Here is a 23,874-nt window from a genome sequence, read left to right on the forward strand (position 1 = left end):
TTCCGTTGTATTATACTTGGAATGTAGATGTACTTGAAAAAGTCAGAGTATTTCAAAGTTGCCCTAAGAGTTTTGAAATTAGTTATTTTAGAAGAAACCCACTCAAGTTTGCAGGTTCTGTATCTCTGTTGAGTGTTAAGAGATGGGGAAAAAAATCCTTGCCATGTTTCACATTTAATCAGATTCTTCTATATTAATGCATAAAAACCTTTGGAAAAAAGCAGTCTTAACCCGGGATAGTTCATGTAAGAAAAAATTAGAATATCCTATTTTCAAGTTCAGAACATCTGGAAAAGCATTTTTGACTATTAAAAAAGTTTATTTAACAAAAAAGTTCAATATGAAAATGTACACGACCCGATTTTTATATTGTAGTATAATAAGTACTGTGGAGTAGGGGACATGTGGAAGCAGTTGATTTCTCTGGCGAACACCCCCATTCTTTATACTCGTTCCAAGGCTTCTAACATGATGATACTATTTCCTCGTATTACCTAAGAAAGAGAAAAGTAAATCTGAAAAGAACAATTCATTTAACAGACATATTAATTATTATTAAAGAATTTTTACCAAATCAGTAATGGTTTTTCATTATTAAATGTTAGTTTGTGGGGCTTTTCTTTTTAAGCCATAGGAATATCAAATAACTCAAGTCTTTAAGTCATTACATAAAGCCCTTTTTAATGAGATGCACATCTACAGTAAAGGCTAACAACTACTTGAGATACCAAGTCTCCAACGACTCATTTCTCCTTCTAAAAGGCAGGACTCTTGGCCCTTAAGGGATCCATATATTAACGGGAAAAATAAGTAAAACAGAAGGTCAGTTCTGGGGTATAAGATCATTAGAGGCTACAGCCATGCCACCCTGAACAAGCTTGATCCAGTCTGATCTTGGAAGCTAAGCAGGGTTGGGCCTGGTTAGTACTTGGATGGGAGACTACCTAGGTGCTGTAGGCATAAAAAAGTAAAAAATAAGGGATTGTAAGATGACAAGGTCTTTGCAATCCATGAGGTCAACCAATGGTTGCCTCGCAAAAACAAAACAACAAAACAAAAAAACCATTTAGAGAACAAAGGAGGCTGGAAGTTGGGAAAAGCAGGCTTTATGAAGATGGCATTTTAGCTGAGTTTTAAAAATTACGTAGAATTTTGACAGGAAGATAGGAAACTATCTCTTACCTGGGAGATAAGGAAAGAAACTAATTTGGATGCAGTGAAAGGTTATGCAAGGAAGTTGAAAACAAAGTTTGCACCCAATCTTAGAACGCCTCAAAAACCAATCTTAAAAGTGTTTGGAGGACATCATGAAACCAACAATGAATGGGCTAGTGAAAAGTTTCCACTGGGGGAATGACCACTGTTTCAGCAATAACACACACAATTGAGCCTCAAATAATATGGGATTAGTAGCACTGACCCCTCTGCAGTCAAAAATCTGTTTATAGCTTTTGACTTCCCAGGTGTCCCTTGAAGGTGATTGGTTCCAGGACCCAATGAGGATAACAAAAACCTCTGATGCTCAAGTCCCTTATGTAATATGGCAGAGAACAATGCATACAGTTGACCCTCTGCATCCATGGATTCCCAAGTGTGGACTGAAAATATTGTTTTTGATCTGCGGTTGGTTGAATCCATGGATGTAAAACCTAGGGATACTGTATTGATAAAATCTGTGTATGGGTGGGTCTGTGCAGTTCAAACCCATGTTGTTCAAAGGTTAACTGTATAAGAGAATGGGAGAGAGCTTAGAAGCAGGAAGAAATGTTATAAAGAAAAGGCCCTAGGAGCACAGTATCTTGGACATAGCAACCAATCTATAAATGAAGATAAGCCATGATACTTATAAGCACAGGTGAAATGGCTGGTATGAGTTTGAAAGGGACAGAAAAAATAAGTCAAACTTGAAGGCAAGGGTCTGTGAATATAAGAAGCCTGATGAACTGTAGGTTACAATGCAATAACAGATCAGGTCAAGTAGAGCTGGGTAAGGTGAAAGGACAGGAGGGGGCTGAGAGGAAATGTAACATTTATTAAAAATAGGAGACATTCTGAATAAGATTCAAAGTAGAGCTAGGCTCCTATACAGCTGGAATAAAAACAGCTATAACCTGTTCTTTTCTCCTTTAATTCTGCTTGCTTCATTTATCACATACACTATTTACTGTCTTCCTCACTCAAATGTCATTTCTATGAGGGCAGGGACTTTGCTTGCGGCAATATCCCCAGTGCCTAAAGTAGTGACAGGTACAAAGGCTTAATAAGTACCTATTAAATAAACGAGTGAAATCACATGTAATTACTGAAAGATTGGAAAGGAACATGACAGGGAGTGTGTCTTGGAGCCTGGCAGAGACTAACAGCAATGAGTATGGTGAGAAGGTCGCAAAGAATTAGAGCAGCATTAAAAAAGAACAACGCTCTCAAAATGACAGTGGGGACTGAGGGAGCCTACATACTTGTATTTGTTTTATAAGTTAGGAACAGAAATGAAGAAAGGTAAAAAACATGCTTACCTAATTCTTAGTTTTAAGTTCCTAGCTTATTTGCAATAGATGATGAATATCACATTTCACTGATCAAAGCATGAAAAACTAGACTTTCCTAGTTCCCGCCTAAATTTTTCAATTTCTGACACCTTCATTGTAGGTGGAGAAAAGTTGTTTCAGATAATTAAGATTTTCAGATCTGAGGGCTTAAAGTGGTATCACAATTTATCTTTTTACATAATATATAGAAAGTAAGGCTAGTTGGTGAACACCTTTGCCTTATGTTTGAGGCTCTAGTCTCCAAATCAAACTGGAAACACTGGGTCCATAACTCCAAATTGCTCCTTGTTTTGTGCTTAAATACTAGTTTTTGCAAAGTGTTACTCAGGCTTTCAGCCTCTTGAAAGAGCACAGTTGTCTAATAAAGCATACAAACCTAAAACAGAGCTATAGAAGCACGAAGGTAGTAAGAACTCCTGAACTAGGTAGCATAATAAAACAGGATTTTTATTATATTCTTAGAAGAATCCTGGAATGGAGTGGAATCTTAAGGAAATGAGCCAGAGGTGAGGCCACGGAGAACTCTGGGGATGTTACATCATTAGGTAACTATCCAGCTGACAGAATCCTAAAACAAATCACCTCCCCCTTAGAACACACATTCTTAGTATAATAGTATTAAGTAATTTCAATGTCTGCCATGGGTACTGACTTGGACAAGAGAATAATGAAGCCAATGTAATGGTCTCCTTTGTCAAACAATTTGTGAAAAACAAAACCGTAACCTGTTTGTATCCCTTCTTTTAAGCTCAGAAAAGCCGTTCTTGCATTTTTTTAGACTTTTTAAAGACAATTGATACATCATCATCATCATCATCATTATTTTGAAGTGTTTAACTCAGTCGCAAGAATCAATGCCTTCTAATACAAACTTTTTTTGGTCACATGACAAGCATCAGAAGTGGAATAGCAGACTGGCTAATATTAAGTAGGTGCTTGTTATTTGAATGACTTAGGATAGCACTGCTTTTAACCAATTTCTGTGTAAATTTCCCCATCAAAATTCATGGGGAAAACTGAAAGATCTATGATTTAGGCTCAATCCCCTCTATGACATTCCGAGAAATGTCACATAATTCTCTCAAAAGTTATCTTCCCAAATTGGAATTGACTTATAGATGACAAGCTCTTCTTGAATCCTTTAGCAAATCTGTTGATATATGAACTAAAAACCTAATCTACCCTCTACTGGAACAAAGATTTTCTAATTTGTAAAAGGAAAACTTAGGGTATTTGAAAACCTTTTTTTTTTTTTTTTTTTTTTTTAAGAAACTGGCTGTTGATGATTTAGTCATAGTTTTATTAATTTTCAACAGACGCTCAAGAAGAATGTACCTGAAAAGAAGGTTGATTTACATGAAACTTGGTGGGGGGCAGAGGAAAGGGTCAGTCTTACAAGAGACTATAAGCCATTTTTTTCTAGTCTTGACCATGGATTTGCTTTTCAAAATGCATTAATGGTAACACATTTGAAATAATAACACAAATCTTAGAACAAGTGATAAAAAATAATTACACCTCTCTACTGCTCAAACAAATAAGGCCAAAAAAAAATATCAATGCTAACAATTAGGAACTCTTACTACCTCTTAGAGGTCTTTATGCTCTATAATTTGCTAAAGCTAAGTTGTCATTTTTGATTTACCTTTCCCAAGAAACTTAGACTTCCCACTTACTGGGTATATTGTTCTGGGCTGGGCAAAGAGAGAGATTCAAAGTCTGGCTCTTGTTGACAAACCTCAAAAACTCTTCTTCAGCAGTTATACTATTATGGTCTAATAAATGTAAAAATGTTTACTCCTATAATTAACAACTCAGTATTTCTGTTTTCTTCCACTGTGAATGGCTGTTAGCATTACCATCCCTTATAACTTACTTTGACCACTTTTTAATTTGGGTGTGATAAATTAGAAATCTAGGTTAATAATATCCACAGGTAAAATAAAAAGTGTGATCTGTGGATGGGCAGATCCGCAAATAAATAAATAAAGGGCAATTCTTAGAAATGCAAAATCTCAGGTTTCACCCCACAGCTATTGAATTAGGATCTACGTTTTTACAAGATCATCTGAGAATTCATAAGCATGTTCTTAATCTTCACTACACATAAAACCACCCAAATCTTTTAACAACAACAACAACAAAGACAGCACCACTAGAGATTGTTTCAATTGCTTTGAGGTGGTATCTAGGGAATTTTTTTTTTTTGAAAACTCTTTTGGTGACTGTAAATGCTTTAGACCAGCAGTTAGTCTTTGCCTTACATTAGAATCACCTAGGAGACTTAAAAAACCTCCACGTGCTACATTCCAGACTGATTCTCAGATGCAACTGAGATGGAGAACTACTGTTCCAATAAAGACTGACTATGGCTTCTATTATAGGATAAAGCTCAAAATGATTTCCAAAAGGTGTTTCAAGCCCTAGGACCTCAGAGAATTCTATATAAGATCCAGATCTAACCTAAGGTAACTGGGATATTATCACAGTTGATGACTGCCAAATGTTAAAAGAAGATGGAAAGTCTAATAATCTTGCTTGTAACCTGTCTAACTTCAGTTTAATCCAAGCCTTTGATAGAAGGAATGTTAATGCTTATTCCAAATGAAAACTAAAATCTGAGAGAAATCTTACATCTTTACTTACCACCATTCCAATATTGTTCTGTTGCCCACTAGTTGCCATCTCCACACATTCATCTATCACAAGATTCATAAAGGGATCAAATCCCCGCAATATTCCTTGAACATGTCTGCCACCATTTAATTTCACTACAAAAATGGAAAAAAGTTTTAATAAAACTGACCATTATCTATCAAATATTCATTAAAAAATTAGGTGGGGAAAACCCAGATATGAGAAGTACAATCCACTATCCTTACTATATGCCAAGAAATATGTTAAACATTCCACATTTACCTCCATGTTTAAACTTAAAAGAATCCTATAAAGTAGAATTATCCCACCTTTTTATGAGGGAACTGAAGTATAAAGCTTTTAAGTAAATAGTTCAAGGTTATACAACTACTGTGTGATAGAGTTGGGATTCAAACTGAAGGTTGCTTACCTCTAAAGTCACATACTCAACCCCTATGTACTTCGAGTACTGAATGGGTTAGATTTTTAGTCCTTGTCTAAGTCCGTTGTTTAAAGGAAAAGGGTTGATAAAATTTCAAATATCACGAAATAGGAAAATACTGTTAATTTTGTGACAGTTGAGGGCAGGCTTATGTGAAATACTGAAAAGTCTGAAGAACTGTAAAATTTATTAAACAGCAGATATATAAAACTGTTTAGTTAGGATTTTGATAAACCTGCTTAATTAATGATTGTGAATTAGAGGCTCTGTGTGCTCTGAATTTTTATAAAGTTGCTCCAAATGTTATATATCATCAAGATACACATAAAAAGCAACTGATTAAATAAAACTTACATGATAACTTCTTGTCCATAAATCTGAAAAAGCAAAAGGGATAAAGATTGAACAACTGATTAAAAAAACTTAAGCATAAATAAGCACAAAAGTAGGTATATGCTCAACTGTATAATAATTTCCTAGACAACGCAACTTGTTAAAATTTACACAATAAGAATAATTAAATTTAAAATGGTAGAAACCTTGTACTGCTGTAAAGGATGAGGGAGTGATGGCCCACCTCAGTTAGTACTTACACAAAGCAATGTATTTTGGGAAGGGGCAAGATAATCAATAAAAATGTAACGGGTCTGTAATATATTAATGGACATACAGTGTATACTGATGTGACTTAGAAAAAACATTGTTGTTCAATACTAACCTAATTTTCAATGGCTAAATTTTATAGCCATAACAAAAAACCAAAGATTTAATTACATTTTGGTTATTTCCCAAACCAAATTGTGAAGAAACTAGAAGTTGTAATCAAGCTTGTCCAATCCAATAGCTCTTTTATACTTGAGATAATAAGTAGTGTTTTATTCAATATTAAGCATTATTCTTCAACACATAAGTATAACGATTTGAATGAAACAAGACAATCTCATATCAGCAAGGTAGTATGAAAACTATTAAGCTGTTAAGGCAAATCTAGAAAATAGAAAATTTCACTCAATTTTAATGCATAAGATAGCATGGGAGAATCCAAAGATAAATAAGACAGAAGGTGCAACAAGAGACTTCACAAATAAGATATAGTATGATGTATAAAATGATCTATTTTAATAGATTATGTAAAACATACCCAATATAATAACACATGGGCTTAATTAATCCTTACAACTTTGTAAGTTATGTACTACCATTTTATAGATGAGAAACTGAGGCTCAGAAAGGTTAAGTGAATTGTCCAAAGTTACACAGCAAATAAGAAAGTCTGAGCAAACACAAATGGTTCTATTGGCTGGAGAACAGGGCACGCAATTATTAATGTGTAATATCTGGTGCTTGGATTTCACACAGAGGAACTTGAGTGCTCAGTCAAGAAGTCTGGATTTTATTACACAGAGTGGTAAGCTATTAAAGCACTCAGTCATTGGCCAAAATACTATAGCAGCGATTTTTAAGTGGTAGGAGGGGGAATTTGGTTAAACCAGGGTATCTCAACCTCAGCATATTGACATTTGGGACCAGATAATTTGTTGTTGAGGAATGTCCAGTGCATTGTAGAATGTTTAGCAGTATTCCTGGCCTCTATCCACTAGATGCCAGTACGACCAAACTCCCTACCCCCCAGTTAAGAACCTCTGAGTTATGCTAAACCAGGAGAAGCATATAAAAGTATAAAAGAAGATGGTATTTGTGAGAAATTAAAGGAAGAAAAATTTGAAAGTGATTTGAGAGGTAAATTTGACAGGGTCTCACATAAATTCTAGAGATGAGAAAAAAAGGTTAAAACTAGTTTCATCCTCTGAAAATTTCAATTATTATTTATTAAGAATCGAAAAGGAAATCTAAAATTACAAGTAGTGAATGGTCCTTTTATTAGAAAATAATTAACATTTCACTAGGCCCTGAGCAACCCAGAGGATACTTACAAGATTTTATAGGCTTGGGAGAGTGAATAAAAGCATAACTTTCAGATAAGCATTTTCACGAAGATAATTTCTATTTTTCTTAATGTCAGAATTATAATTTAATAACTAAGGCTTTAACAGATCCAACTAAAATATAGTTTTTGCACAAAAGATGGCTTTGCTACAAATGGGTACTTAAATGCAAAATTATTAAGTATGAACTCTTCCTTCAATCTGACTTCTTTATGGGGCTAGTAATAAATTAATTATCGGCAAGGCTGACCAAATGAATGGCTCACAAGTTGATTCCCAGGAATTTTGCATCCTTTGTGCTATCCAACTACCACTCGCAGAATTCCTGCATTACATGGTATAAACAAGATAAAGAAGCACGTACTTAGGAGACAAGAAACATATTGGGTCCTTTCCAAAGTAGAAATATCCTACTTCAAGTTGATTTTACTGGGTGCAGGGGGGAAAAAAAAAACTACTCAGCCTTCTTTGATTAGAAAAAAAAATGAATGTTCTCACACAGCTCTGTTGACAGAGCAAGCTACCATGCGACATTCAAGTATAGGAAAGCAAGAAAAAAGAATGGGATTTCTAAGTTAAAGTTCAAAGAAACAGCTACAAATATTCTTAAGGGTAAAGTGGCTTTTGATTCCTCATATACTGTCGAACAATTCGATTTTATCCATATTCTTAGTTTCTTATAGAATTACTCCCCAGCCTCCTGATTTAAAACAGGATGCAATTTAAGTTGGTCAACAAAGAGTGGCCTCCGAGATCTTCAACTAAGTAGGGGGAAACGTAGGGCCGAAAGCTCTGGCCACAGCGAATCTGCGGAATAGAGGCGCCTTGGATGCCTTTGGTAACCATGCCGACCAAGCAGAAATGCGACCTCTGCGCGGGCTTCAGGCACGCAAGCGCGAGACCCCGCCTGAGATCTCCGGGGCCTCTGACCGGAATACGCATGGCAGGAGCGCGGAAATTAAGGGGGATCTATGGGACCTAAGGAACTCGAGGCATACTAAGAAGCTGCCAATCGCGCGTAGCCTTCACACATACTTACTTTTTCAACTCGGGAGGGTGAGCTTTGCTCATGGTGCCTACTCAGCGAGCTCAAAGACGCCTCCAAACGGAATTCCTGGCCTCGCTCCGGCGGTAGACACGGCGTTTTGCGTCTGACGTCTCTGATCCCGTTAGCCAATCGATTGTCGGCAGCTTTCTTATTTCACCTCGCGATACTTAGAGGAAACCCGAGCGCGTCGATTAGTCCCAAGCTTCCGGTTGCGTCGCCAGCGATTGGCCAGGACAGAGGGTGGGGCCTCTAGGCGTTCTTCTTAATTCCACGTTCTCGTCTGTGAAATTGAGTTAAATGTCTGAGTAGCTTCTCCCGGATGGCTGTTAATTCCTAATTTTAGTAGATCACATCGTTTGTCTTTTTCATGTATGAAAAATGAAAATAAGCTCTGGAGGAGTGGGCCCTTCATGTTTCTTTGGAATACAGACCCACAGGATATTGTCACGCTAAACCTAGGGCTGCATTAACATTTCAATCAGTGACCTCTGCACCAAAGGGTAAAGTGCCTGGGCCTCAGTTTCCAAGAATTTGAATCTAGCGCCTGGAAGTATGTTTCAGACTGACGGTCTCGCAATTCTTTTAACATAGCTTCCAGAACCCCACCAAATGTTCTTTGACCCCATACATAAAACGTGAAGTGCAGCACACAAATGATCTGATACAAGGTACTGATTTTCAAGTGAAAAGCGTAAGTGTAAAAAGTAGTCTCCGACTTGTTCCCAGTTGTGACCCAAAATAGGCGAATCCCCATTAGAAATTATAGAAGACTTGGGCCAAAATAGAAAAGCCTTGGTGATTCTAAGTAGGGGATAGTTCTCCAAAATTCAATTAATTCCTAATGTTCAGGAATGGCTCTATTTAAATACCAATGATAATAAAGACTTAGCTAAGCTCCTCATATATTTTGTACTCTCTTGGTACTCAAAATCCCAGGCATTGCATATTCTCTAGTCATAACTAATCTTTTCCTCCTCTTGTTGTTTGTGTTTAGTTGAAGCTAGAAAGCTGACGATACTGCATTTTTTAAAGCCTTATAGTTTATTTTACATTAATGGACTTCAAGTAATAGTGCTCGAGCCTGCCCTCAGTTTATTTACAATGAACAGGTCGTGCATGCATCCAAACCATAACACATAATTTTCACTTTTCTGAACCACTTAAGAAACGTACTTTACACATTACAAAGAGAGAAATCCTTAGGAAGTTATATATCCACTGCCCAGATATATGAAAAGAAACACAATAGTGGACAAAAAAATTAAACTTTATTTTTTAAAACCAGACCACTAGGAAAATATATCACAGTCCTAAAACAGCAGACAGATTATATTATCATTTCAAGTAATAAGCTGGTAAAAAGACAACAAAGTCTTTATCAAAACGGTAAGGTGCCAGAGCTGGGGCAGGAACATTGCATTCTGCAAAGGCCCCAGGCAAAAGTAGTATTTGGTAATGGGGGCTGCCCCTCTTTTGCCCTAAAGGAGCAACAGCTCATGCCTGAGTTACTTACTTTTTGCCCCTTGACTTTCCTGTTACCAAGGAATTGTCTCAGCGAGGCTCTTATTTCAGGGGACTAAGTAACCAACAATGGGTTTTAGGTTTCATTCCTGAAAACTAGTTTTTTTCCAGATCTGGTACTTTCAAACTCTAAATTAAGCAGCCAACAGTGAAAAGTTCCTCTTTCATTGTTCATTCCTGGATACCTAGATACAGCACAATCAAACCCTCTTTCCCTTCAAGGAAGAGCATCCCTGCAAGATTGTCCTATCACTGCTGCAAACAGCCTCAGGCCCATCATAGCAACCAGTGAGAGGGGAGGTCTGCTTCCCATACCCAATGTGACATCGCCTCTCATGTTTTTAGAGGGTCTCTAGGCTGAAAGATATAACGTGTGAGAATTTTAAGAAATGCACATCCACATCTTGATGGCCAGAAACAGATACCCAAAGGAACCTCTCAAAAGTCTTATCCAAACTACCTCTCCCAACTCCGCATCTTAAATCAACTTCATGTCCTTGTATATAAAACAAAATCAAGCAAAACAAAAGACCCAGAAAATTTTTCCCCTTCTAAATTAATGACCTGATGCATTTTGTTTTACAGCTTATGGAAAATGGTGTGGTGATGCCTCTGGTAAACAGGTTGGCAACAAACAGAAACACCTCTCCTCACATTCTACCAGATCATTGGCAGGTTAGAAAAACATGTCAACTTCTTGGTACCTGGGTACTAAGAAGAATCTGGTACCTCGGAGGGCTCTGGCTTGGTATGAGGGAGATGCCTCTGCTAGGATAAGCACTTGCCACAAGAAATTTAGGCTCTCAAAACTCTCTGACCCAAATTTTAGCACCAGTTTTTTTCCATTTCATTTTCTAGGATTAAAACATATAAGAACCAGTGTCCAGAGGCAAGTGATATATGCCTTAAACTTGCTGCCATCCTTAATTTCTTCATTCATAAATTGTTTAAAAGACCAAAATTCTCATCCTTCTTTTTAAATAGACTCCTGCCCTCAGCCCCAATGGCCAATGGCAAAGACTTCTATTTCTGAATAGATGAGAGAGACTCCTTCATCTTCTTGGTCATGCTTGGAATGAGGTTCATGTGGTCATCCACACACTTGGTCACACAAGTCTCCAGCTGCCGCTTCACCTGAAGCTCTTTACTCCCAGCATCTATCGAATCTTTGGCTTTGTCATTGCAATGCATGGTACACCGGGCCAGGCGGTCCTGTGGCAAGAAAGATAGCAGAGAAGGCTAAGAAGCTGGCCTTCATTTACCGAGCGCTTATCATGTGCCAGGCACTGTGCTACATAAGTCCTCATTTAATGTTGTCTATAGGTTCTTGGAACTGTGGCAAAACAACATATAACAAAACCAAATTTACAACAGGCTAAATAAAATAAAAAAGAGTTAAGTTCCTATGGTATCTCACCAATGTTATAACACAATGGCATTATTTAAGGACTTCCTGTGTTTTGGTTTGACATGTATTACCTTGACGAAGTAAAGGGACATTATAGGGCAATTAACCAAGGTTACCCTGATTGAAACAGAGGATGGCACCAGGAGGGCCCAGACCAAGCACAAGAAAGCAGGTGAATGACAGAATAAATTGTACAGGAGCCCCTTCCAGAAAGTGAGGAGTAATTAGAGGCCGGTTACTTAATTACAGAAAGACAAACATTTTTATTCTTTAATATCTGTCCTTGCTACAGAAAAACATTCAATTCAACAATTCTTGAGTATTTACCACATGCCAGGTATTCTTCCAGTGTTGGGGAATACAGCAATGAGTAAAACAGATGAAATTCTTGCCCTCAAAGAACTTATATTTCAGTGAGGGCAGAAAGACCAACAAAATACATAAGTGGATGTGTTGAGGAAACAGCTAAATATGTGCATTTGGATATCAGGAGTGAAGCTGGTCTACAGATATGAATGTAGGAGTTGTCAGCATATAGATGATATTCATACCTATGAGACTAGAGAACTAGATAGAAAAGAGAAAAGGTCCGAGAACAGCCCAGGGCATTCCAACGTTCAGAGGTTAGATGGGGGAAAAGCCAGCAAGGGCGGCCACTGAAAAGAAAGCCAGGGAGAGAGGTGGGATACCAGGAGAGTGAGCTGTCCTGGTGGCCAACTGAATAAAGTGTTTCAAGGAGAATGATCCACTGTGTCAAAGATGCAGTTAGGTTGAGTAAGATGAGGAATGAGAAAAGCCCACTGGATTTAGCCTCATGGTGGGGAATGGCAAGGGCAGTTCTGGCACAGTGGGAGAGTGAATCTGATTGGAGAGGATTGAAAAATGGTTTGGTGATGCTTCAAGTAATGGAAGCATCACCATGGAAGTTATACAGCAATTCTAGAATCAAAATTTCAAAGACTCTATTTATAAAAATAGGTCAAAATAAACACACAGAAACCTTTAAGAGTTTTATGATCTTGGCGATGTTATTCCTTTACAGTGTTAGTAATTTTAAAGAATTTTATACAGCAGAATGTAAAAATGTATCACATTAGATATAACTTTTCCATGTGAACAGAATTCCAGGCTATGAACAACTAGTTCAGAAGTGGGCCCTACTTCCCAAGTTCCAGAAAAATATATTCAGAGGAAGGGAGTTAAGTGAAGTTGTGGCTACTCTTCGCTTCAGAGAGGGAAGGGGGTGGGCAGGGTTCTTAGTGACCTCAGAAGGGTTTTTGAGGCAGGTATCCGGGAGTCAACAATAACAATGCTTCATATAAATGACTGCTCTTTAGTGACATGCCTTCTGGGTGTAGCAAGTAGGGGCAATTCTGGGTAGGTAGGTCCACAAAATGATGACAGGATCTTGCTCTAATCTGCACTTTTTTAAGACTAGCCTATTCTCACTTTCCTGGGGATTCTGCTCTTGTAAGAATGAATTAATATGTTTTAGAAAGTTTTGTACTATACAGTATACATATTATATCTGGTGTCTACAGAAAAGAAAAACATAAGGCTCTACTTGGTCATGACCTCTCTTGGTCACTCATTGTTTCTATGGGAAATAAAGACAGCACTCAATCTTCAGGACTTTGTCCCAAGACTGGTTGGCTATTCCACTGTCATCAATGTTAACAAAACCAAGACACTAAAGCCAAGAGTTTTGTGGCCAATGCTTGTCATTTCTTGCTAAAGAGCAACAACAAGCAATACAGTCCTGTCTGGGATATTCCTCACCTGGAACTTCTCCAACTCGCTGGTCACCAGGGCTTGAGCTTGAGCCAGAGGTGCGTGGCAGCGCTCAATGCACTGGTGCACCTGCTGCATGGTGGCTTGGCTGTCCTCACAACAGCCGGCGCTGCACCGGAACATGAGGCCCTGGGGAAGGATGGCAGGGAGAGGTTAGGCAGGAAAACCCTTGGGACAGAGATGACCACGGAGTGCAACAGAGGTTAAGAGGAGCGTCTATATTTGCACCTCAGAATAGACATCAGGACCTTAAGAGCACGAAGGGGAAAATTATCCTCAGTGCCTCACAGCAGAGTATTTCACGGCCTTCTTGCTGCTAGCTCAGTGGCACTTGTTGCCTCAAAGGCTGGGTGGACCGGAAGGTGGCGATGGGTCAGCTAAAGCCAAATTCTGAAAACCGGGCGCCTATACCACAGGGGTTCAGAGGTCAGCAACCGAGTAAGCTGTATTTCACCAGGGGGCAGCCCATCCATTTGTCAATGACTCAAGGGGCACTATAAAGGAAACCCATAATCGAGTTAAGAAGGCAAAACCACCACCAACAAAACAGTTAGGGGGTTCAAAGCAGTACAGTATATAAACCAGTACTGCGTGGAGCGAAGAACCGGGCATGACCTGGCCACTTAAGAGGTGAAGCACTTTCGCCTTTCTGGTCTTTCACCTTGGCCATGCTCCTTCTGAGCCTTGGGCTGCTCAGCTGCTGAAGGGGCCGCGCAAGAGGGGAAGATGGGGGAGGCCAATGTCTCACTCGGGGCTTTCTAACCCTCGTCCGGGGACCCGCCCCTCTCCTCCTCTACCCCTCTCCTCCTCTGGCTGGCCTGGGTGGAAAACGGCCTTGCGCGTGGCGAGGGCGCACAGATTTCATCTGCTCGGCCGAAGCTCCAGTTGTCCGTTTGAGGGCAACACCTGTTTCCAGGGGAGCCGCAGCGACCCCAGGGACACCTCGACCGGGATCTGCGGAGAAGGGGGCGACGGCGCGGGGCGACGCAGCGGCTGTGGGAAGATGCCGCGAATTCCGCACCACCGGGGTCCCCTCAAATCGGTCCCCGCCCCGCTACCTGCATCTTTCGGATGTTCTCTCTCTCCAGACTCTTCACCATGGAGTCCACCGCCTCCTGCACCCGGAGCTGCTGCAGCTCCGCCATGGTGACCCCGCGCTGCAGCGGGTCGCGCCGGCGCCCACATGGACTCCTCACACGGGCCCGCCCCCTCGCCGCCGCTTCCTGGGTCAAAGCGGCGGGTCCTTCCCCGGCCCACGCCGCCGCCTGGCGTCCGAGAGGAGCAACTGCACGCCAGATGGCCGCGCTCCAGACTGCCGCTGGCTCCAGCTCCCCGCCGGGCTGTCCTCGGTGCTCACCTCGCCTTGGGCAGCGGAGGGCTGCTTCACTTGATCTCCGCACGGCGACCGAGCTCGCACTGCTACTGCCTTTCTCCCCTCTCTTCCTTCTCCGCCCTCAAATTCTTAACACTTTTAATACGAATAATTAACATACAGAAAAATGTTCAAATATTAGATGTACAGCTTGATGAATTTTAACAAACCTGACCTTTTCCAGTTTCTCCCCGTTCTCCCTCTGACTCCAGGCCACCTCTGTTCTACTTTCTATCACTAAAGATTACGTTTTTCCTTTTTAGAATTTCACACACACACACACAACACACATATGTTTATATATTATGTATATACATATATATTTATAATCATTCAATATGTACTCTTTTCATATCTGACTTTTTCTCCTAGCATAAACAGGTTGTTTCCTGTTTGCTGCCGAATGGTAGTCCATTTATTCCATTGAATGGACGTATCACTATTTGTTTTTCTATTCCCCTGTTGACATTTAGGTCTTTACCCGTTATTAGCTGTTATGAATAAAATGACTGTGAAAGTCATTTGTAGGCATGGATTTCCATACTTGTGGGTATTTATCCATTTTACCCTTGGGTAAACATCTCGAAGTGAAAATGTTGGATTGTTGGTAGATGTATGTTTACGCATTTATTTCCAATAAAAAAAATTATTAGCCTCAAAGACAATGAAGAGGCTACAGATATTCAATACATAATGAAGCATTTTTGTGCCAGAGCTCCTGGAACAGTTCTATCTGGAATGCTTCACTTTCCACTCCCAATTTTACTCTTCTGTGCATTCATTTACTAAGCACATATCCGGCATCTGCTAGACACAGGGTACTGTGCTAGGGATGAGAGTCCACAGGGGAGCATCAGTGAAAGTGAAGGAGGCAGACACAGGTAATGCTGGAAAGGATGTGCTATAGTGAGTGGCAGGGACTGGCAAGAAGGAGGTGAACTGTTCAGGTGCCTCAGGAAAGGCTTCTTGGAGATGAGTAGGTGTTTGCCTGACATGAGATGTGAGGAAAATGTTATATCAAGCATGGGGAGCTGCTGTGAACAAACAGGATGAAAGAGCTTGAAGCTTTGGGAAAGCCAAGTGATTCTGCTGACTTGGAGCCTGTATTAGAAAAGGAGACAGTAAGTAGGGGGGGATACAGGGACAGGGACCTTGACATTGAAATTTAGGCATTTGCTGCCATTGGGCACTAGATGGCAGGAGAACTCTGGTTTGAGGGGGGTCGGGGGGAAGGTTTGACTCAACCTAACGCACTGTCAAGAAAGCTGCCTTCTTCAAACATGTAGCCCAAAGTGCTGGTAGCTCCCTGGACACTACTCCTCAGAGTTTGAGACATCTTTTCCACCTCAAGCCAGACTAGAGGAGACTCCCAGTAGCCGCTGGATTTAGGGGGACACCAGCTATTATTACAATGTGCTTGGTATTGTTTTAAGCGCTTTACATGGATTATCTCATTTAATTCCTACAACAATCCAATGAGCTGAGTACTCTGTTATCCGCTTTTCTCCCACACAGGGCAGAAAACTGAGGCCTAGGGAAGCAAAGCCACTTGTTAAAGGTTGCACATTTAGAAACCTGAATTGGTGGAGCTAGACTTCCAACCCGGATAAACCGACTCCAGACTTGAGAAGTAGAAATTCTGTCATGACTGACTCAATGTTTATACTTATATCTCCATAGTCTCTGGAGAGTTCGTTCTTTCTTCTTTATAGCACAATCTGAAACTCCTCACTTTTCCCCCTTATTCCCAAAAGCAGACTGAATCTCTCCAAGTCGTACTTGCAGGAGCCCAGTTAAGGGCACTAAAATGAATTTAAAAGTCCTTGAGAAATGCAGCATTGCTAGTTTGTGTATGTGAAGTGAATTTTTTTTTTTATTATTATTAATGAAAAATGAGTCCTGACTGTAGTTGGCTTTGGAAGCCAAATAAGAGTAATGGTGGAAGCAGAGTTTAATATCATTTTGGGATGCTCAGATACCTATTTGTGTACTCGTATCCTGGTGCTTTGGGAGTATGAAACAAGTCAGGAGGTCAGTTAGGTAGTCTGGATTTCTTCCTCACCTCTTCTGTACACCATGCTGTGCACTCAGGATCTGGTGGTGGCCCAATGGTGGCTGAAATACTCCTAGCTACTCTACAAGGCACACACTGTGGCACTAGATAGATCAGGACTCTTTGGTATTTACTTATATTCATATATGGGCAGGATAAATGGGTCCTGGAGGCCAGGATGATAGGAGGAAGAGAAGTTTGCTCATTGCTGCCACCATGTCTAAACTTCATGTTAGCATTGGATGACAGCCAGAAATGGAGCTACACCAACCTCGTTTGAAGAGCTCTATGTGAATGTTTATGGAACAAATTCATCATTTAAAATAGTTTTTATGTTATTGCTTTCTAGTCATGATATTCCTTGGTAGATTAGGAAGACTCGCTGGGGGAAAGAAAACTCCCAACCAAAGAATATCGTCTTCTACAGAATGAAAAATTCAACTTTCTGGAAGTCATAAAAACTAAAATTAAAATACATTTGAAGCTTTGATTGAATGGTTATTTTGTATATATTTATATCATTAAATATAAAATAAAGCAAATATTTTATGACTATAATTAGCCCACCATGTAAATATTCAGTGTATTCACATATCTTTAACTTATTGTTATTACCCTAGATAAAACCACCACAAATAATAATCTTTATATTTATATACAATATTAATAATTATGATTCTCTTGGGCTATTACAATTGGCTTTGTTTAAATCTTTTGTACATGAATGGTCTTTTACTTATTTGTTTGTAGAATATATTTATATAGTCTTACAGTGAGCTCTTTGTCAGTTATATGTTTTACAAATCTTTTCTCTTTCTGAGTGACTTGCCTTTTCACTTTCAAAATAGTATCTATCGAAAGAAGTCTTATTTTAAATACAGTCCTATTTATAATGTTTTTCCATTTATAGTTAATTCTTTTTGTATCTTGTTTAAAAAATCTTTTTCAACTGTAAGTTCATGAAAAGATTTTTAAGATTTTGAAAATTATTTTTATTTCTATTCAACATTAAGGCTACAAATGTCCCTCTTATACTGCTTTAGCTATTCCTACAAGTTTTGTAGTATTTTCATTCAAACATTTTATAATTTCCTTTATGAATTCTTTGACCTATAGGTTATTTAGGAATGTATCTCAATTTCCAAATATATGAGTATTTTTTAGGTAACTTTTTGTTATCAATTGCAGATGTGACTGCATTATAGTCAGCAAACATACTCTGTGTAATTCGTCTATTGAAATTTGTTGAAACTTGCTTTATGGCCTCAAAAGAGACTTTTCTGACTGTCCCTTCCCCAACCCCATATATTCCTGTCATAGCATTTTGTACTTTTCTGGGACAATGCTCATGACTGCTCATTACTTGTCTCATATTTGTTTACTTCTGATAGATTAAAACCTCTACAAGGACAGAGACCATGTCTGCCTTTTATATTGCTCTTCTTCAATTCTTTGCTTAGCGTCTGGCATATCTAATCCCTCAGTAAAGGTTTATTTAATGAATGAATAAATTTATTGCAGTATGAAAGTAATTAACCATAAATATTTGGAAACCAGAGAAAAGTGATAACAAATAAATGAGTGATATTTCACAATACCACTATACTATTTTAAATACCATTGTTTGTGTGTGTGTGTACTTGGTTTAAACATAATATATGTTTATTTCTCATTAATCCTCTGAAGGTACGCCATCAAGGGCTCATGTGCAAGCTCCAAGACCCTAGTTTGGTTCTAGTTGCTCTGCTCTCCACAGGGGCCACACCCTTATCCATGTGGTCTTGATTTATTTCTTTCCAGTCTTTTTTCCTATGTAGGTGTTTTTGTTTTTGTTTTTAACATTGCAGTAATAAACTGCATATACTCAGTATCTTGCTTTTACAATTATAAGTACTTGCATGTGATTACGTACAAATAAAAGGAAACATAGAGTGTGGCCAGTGATCAATAGTAAGTAGAAGAAGACTGAAATTATAATACAAATGTAGAGATTTGAGGAAGTACTAGGAGGGGAGAACCCCCAGACAGTTGAGCCATCCAAGAGCAGAGGAGCGCTTCTGCCTTCCTAGAGCCCCAGGGAGGTGACCAGATTCCAGAGAAGTGATGGCTGCATGGTGGGCCCTAGGACACCCCACAGGTTCCCCAAGTCTCTGTGCATAGGACCCATGCCCAGAGTGGGAGCTTCCTAATGAACTCTGTGCAGCGGAGAGAAGCACAGAGCCTAGAAGAAGTGGAGAGACAAAGCTGGACCTGGATAGATCTTGTGGTTGGGAAGAGGGATATAACTAGGCAATAGCTGGCATAGCCACAAATTGAGACTTTGTCCCCTGCAGGTGCCAGTGTGGGCAGATGATACAACTCCCCTGCCATCAGACATCTTGATAGATGCAGCTAAGGGATGGGCCCCATAAAGATTGAGATTGTGTCTCTGCCACCCAGAAGAAAGGAGGCCACATAAGAAATTCTTTAGTCTTAGATAAATAAAGTTTCATTTATTTTATACCTGAGTTTGTGAGTTGAGATTCGTACTAGCTATATGTGTGTTCCTTAGATGAAGAATCCATTAAAAAGAACAAGTGGGGAGGTTGATAGGGGTAAAAGGGGTCAAATATTTGGTGACAGAAGGAAATCTAACTTTGGGTGGTGAACACAATGCAGTATACATATATATATATGACATACTGTTGAATTGTGCACTTGAAACTTACTTGATTTAATTAATTGATGTCATACAAATAATTTTTAATAACAAAAAGAACAACAAACTAGTCATGTGGATTGCTGCAGTGACTAAGAAGTTGGGAGTTCTAGTCCTCTGTTGCAGGGCACCAGTACCAGCTATGTCATCTGAAAGACGTTAGCCACTATCTTGGTTCAGTACCCCTCATCTTTCCAAGACTATTGTAGTTGTGGGGTTCAGAACGAGTCACCCCAAGATGTGCCTATTGGAATGCAGATGGTTTTTAACTAAAGACAACTTTAGCCACAGGCTCAAGAGGAACTTCTGCCCCTCCCTTAACTACCTGGAATAACTTAAATTAAGGGCCTTGCCCATAATAAGCAATTATCGGAGATAGGGCAAGGCAGGACAAACTTCTATTTACCAAGCATCTACTTTTTACAGCATCCTGCAGTGCCCCTTTGTAACCCCCAAGGCACCTCAGCTCATCTCTAGCTCAGAATGTCTGATATATCCACTTTCCCTTTCTATCCCTGATCCTCTTGTGCATGCATTTAACGTTTCTGACTCTCTCATGTGTGTGGGGTTCCCATACATATGTATATATTAAATTTGGTTATTTTCTCTTGCTAATCTGTCTCATGTCCATTTGATTATTAGACCAGCCAGAAGAACCTTGAGGGTAGAGGAAAGTTTGTTTCTTCTCTACGTGGTAATAAATAGTCCTTTGTCCAGACCTCCCTGCTATAGAGTCTGCCCTCTAAACTTTAGTGATCTTTCTACACTATCAGTCTGGAATTATTTATAGTTTTTTATTATTTATTGTCTGTTCAAAGTCCCTTCTCCCATGTCCACCTTCCCCCCTCCCCCCGCCCCCCGCTACCCATAGGAAAGCTCTAACACCTTTGGATTAACTACCAGGCCCATCGGTCTGCTTGTAACCCATCTTTCCAATACCATTTCTTTACCCCTTACCACAGGCCAGTTGTGCCCAACTGCTCACAGTCCCCTAAATGTGTTATCACCTTTTCTAGGCCTCTGGGCCACTGTACTTGCTGTACTCTTTGTCCAGGATATCCTTCCTCAACTATTTTCTCCACCTCTGAGTTCCTACTTAAGATTTAGCTCAGATACTACACAATTGGTGCCTCCTACTATAACATTTTGTGTTTTCTGCCATCCATCTTTTGTCACAATATCCTTTTATTCCATGGGAAAGTAAGGGTCTCAGACTCACCTGCCTTTTGGGTCCTGGGGGCAGCACCAATGAGTGAAATTGGGCTGGTGTGTACATTCCTATGTATGCAGAGTGATGGAAACTGTGTAGATTGAAGAACAACATTTTCACTTTTTTTCCCTCAAACACCATGGGCCTATACAAAATACGGTAAACCTGACTCTTGAGACTCTTCGGTAATTATTTGTTACCTTTTTAGTCACCCTCCCCACTAGATGATGAGCCTCTTGAGAATATTATATTATTCTTTGCATCTTCCTTAGAATCAATTACAGTATGAGATACACACAATCGAGAAATGTTTGCTGAAGAAATTAATGAACGAGAAGGCGATGTCTTGCCTTTCCATAAATTTCCTCCCCTTCCAAGTTCGCCTTGGGGATGGAGTGGTCTTCAGCCTCCTCTATATACTTGGGATGGCTCTGGGTAACTTGGCTTTTGGAAAAGATGGAGCAAAACCAACCTCTTTGTGTACAAATAACTTGAACTAGAATCATTGAGGAGGAAGAGACCTATGTGGATAGAGATTTTCTTGTTGGGACCTGGCTGAAAGTTGTTCCCAAACCTGCTGACTCCCAAGCTAGATGCCAACGGCTAAGACCTTTCCTCCCTCTGGCCCTCAGTTCCCTAATCAGAAAAAAAAAAAAAAAAAGAAGAGAGGCAGTTTATGGCCATTAGCTGGCTTCAGGAAAGTAAGTAGAAAAGAGTACTGTTAGGTCTCAAAGGAAAGTCTTTTCAATACAAAGAATTATAATTATGAGTCAAATCATTGAACATATGAGCCACTGCTCACCGGAGAGAACATCCAGGTGAGACATGGGAAATTTTATGACTCACTTATGACAAGCCGAGAGATTGAAGATTTTCACCGGAAGCAGCTCTTTTCCTAATTCTCACTTGCCAGCAACCCTGGTGGGTCAGAGAACACATCTTCTTTAGAGAGGCTTGGAGCCCAGTTCCAGGAAGATCATGCAAACCAGCAAGCACGTAGCTTTTGAAAGTTCCCCTCATATATTTTCTCTGTTATACAATGCACCTGCAGATGCTAGAATGGTAGAAATTCAGCATAATGGTTTGGAACTCGGGGAAGATCTGAATTTAAGTTCTGCTTTGCCTCTTACCAGTGATGTCACCTTAGACAAGTTATTTAATAATCTCTATCTGTGAAGTTTCTTTATTAAAGTGCCTACCTCGTAGCATGGTTCTGTGACTTTTACCCTTGAGTGATGGCTGTGTCCATTGAGGCCACACAGAATAAGTGGAGTCCTTCTTGTAATAGACTGATTGATATTTAAAGAGTGAAGTCTCATGGGAAGATTCTCTTCTCCAGATTAATAATCATCTGTCTTTGATTAAGAATCCTAGAATTTAAAGCACTCCTAGAGATCATTTTACATTTACAAAATATTTAGAAGAATTTTTTTTTTTTCAAACTTAACAACCAGGGGAAACTCCAATATAAAGAACCAGTGTAGGGAAGTGGGATTAAAGGATGGTGAGATCAGAGAGTAGATCAAAAATCGTTTTACCCTGAGAGGCCGGCCGATTTTCTGAGAGGAACCCTTTAAGGATGCTGTGTGCTGACTCAGGCTGAGGGCAGACCAAAGTTTGGGGTTCTGGAGAAACAAGAAAAGCTTAACAAAAAGTTCGATTAAAGGGCATCTTGTTCTGATTGATTGATTGACAGGGATAAGCCGTTCAGCTAATCATTTCTAAGGTAAAGAATGAGAATTTGGAGGCTCTGTTTCTCCCTTGTCATAAGTAAACAAGGAAGACATCTGTGACTCTTATAAAAGTCTCATGGGGAAGGGTGGTTCCTTGCTATACGCTTTCTGAAATATTAAGAGTGGGGGGATTTTTAATCTTCATTGTTTTCCAGGATTGCTGGGCTCTGGTTAAATTTTACATAGTCCAGGAAGCAGTTTTAGAGGTGAAAGAAATTGTCTGAGGTGACGCAGTTAAAACAGTGGAAATGGGACTCAACTGAGACCTGATAGACTCCAAAACCCATGTGTTCTACCCTGTTCACTAGTCTGAAATGATACAAATGGCTTTGGTCAATGGAATATTTCTCATAGCACTGGTTAGGTGTACCTGGTAAATACTTATTGAATTGAATCGTCCCATTTTTCTGGGGGATTGTAGGTCTGTGGTGAGGGGATGCAGGTAAGTGGGTGGAGTCACTGCTATTACGTCTTTTAAGAAATGTTTACAAAACACCATTTTAATGTTCATTGCAACATCAGAGTTTAAAGAGAGTAAATCCTTTTATTAAAATCTATATTTCTTTCCACTCACCCCTTTCATTTTATTTTGAAAGGTTTCAAACTGACAAATAAGTTGAAAGAATAGAACAATGAACACCACCTATATAACTTTCTCCTAGATTTACTTTTTGTTAATATTCCACTACATTTGCTTCCTCTTTCTATACACATATTCTCTTTTCTGAACCATTTGAAGTAAGTTTCAGACATTATGAGTCTTCTTTCGCAAATACTTCAGTACGTACCTCCAAGAACAAGGGCCTTGTCTTACATAACACAATATCATTATCACATCCAAAATACTTAACACGATTCAATAATATCATCTAATATGAGATCAAATTCAAATTTCCCTCATTGTCCTTTGAATGTACTTTGTAGTTGGGCTTTTTCCCCTTTCTCCAGCCAGAATCCAATTAAAGATCACATATTATATTTAGTTGTCATGTCTCTCTGGTATCCCTTAATCTAGGGCAATCTCTCATCTTTTCATGTCTTTTATGACAATGAGATTTTGAAGACTTCCAGGCTTCTTGTTTTGTAGAATGTTTCACAATCAGGATTTGTCTGATTATGCCTGCTTGCTTAGATTCAGGTTAAATATTTTGGGCAAAAGTTCTATATAGGTGAGATGCTATTGCAGGTGTACTTCTGCTATTATATCTTAATTTCACAAATTTTCTTCTCTTTTCATCTGTAACTGGATTTCTTCCTGCTTTCTTGAAGAAGAATCCAATGCAGCCCCTCTCCTTTGGGATAGCTCTTTCTTCTTCCCTCTAAAGATATATTTTTCCAACTGTGGGTCATAGCTCAGTGTGCAGCGAAATACTTTTAGGGGATTGCAACTGACACTTTAAAGAACAAAACAGAATAGATTAGAGTGAAAGAGAAAATATTGGAATGCATGGAACATGGTAAGTGTT

The 23,874-nt window shown here is 39.4% G+C and overlaps 2 protein-coding genes across 2 annotated transcripts; both read right to left on the reverse strand.

Moving 5' to 3' along the window:
• Positions 1-298: 298 nt before the first annotated feature.
• Positions 299-8,752, reverse strand: SNRPG (small nuclear ribonucleoprotein polypeptide G). The gene is made up of 4 exons (XM_016161386.2): positions 8,614-8,752; positions 5,983-6,005; positions 5,196-5,320; positions 299-494 (listed from the first exon to the last, which is right to left on the reverse strand). Exons 1-4 carry the CDS (start codon positions 8,643-8,645, stop codon positions 444-446), a joined length of 231 nt encoding a protein of 76 aa, XP_016016872.1. The 5' UTR covers positions 8,646-8,752; the 3' UTR covers positions 299-443.
• Positions 8,753-9,870: 1,118 nt separating this feature from the next.
• On the reverse strand, positions 9,871-14,551 carry FAM136A (family with sequence similarity 136 member A). Its single transcript, XM_016161384.2, has 3 exons — positions 14,401-14,551; positions 13,331-13,471; positions 9,871-11,355 (listed from the first exon to the last, which is right to left on the reverse strand). The coding sequence occupies exons 1-3, from the start codon at positions 14,485-14,487 to the stop codon at positions 11,167-11,169; spliced, it is 417 nt and encodes a 138-aa protein (XP_016016870.2). The 5' UTR covers positions 14,488-14,551; the 3' UTR covers positions 9,871-11,166.
• Between the last annotated feature and the right edge of the window lie 9,323 nt (positions 14,552-23,874).

This window comes from Rousettus aegyptiacus, unplaced genomic scaffold (genome assembly GCF_014176215.1).
Source record: "Rousettus aegyptiacus isolate mRouAeg1 unplaced genomic scaffold, mRouAeg1.p scaffold_m13_p_7, whole genome shotgun sequence".
In the NCBI taxonomy this organism is placed as follows: domain Eukaryota; kingdom Metazoa; phylum Chordata; class Mammalia; order Chiroptera; family Pteropodidae; genus Rousettus; species Rousettus aegyptiacus.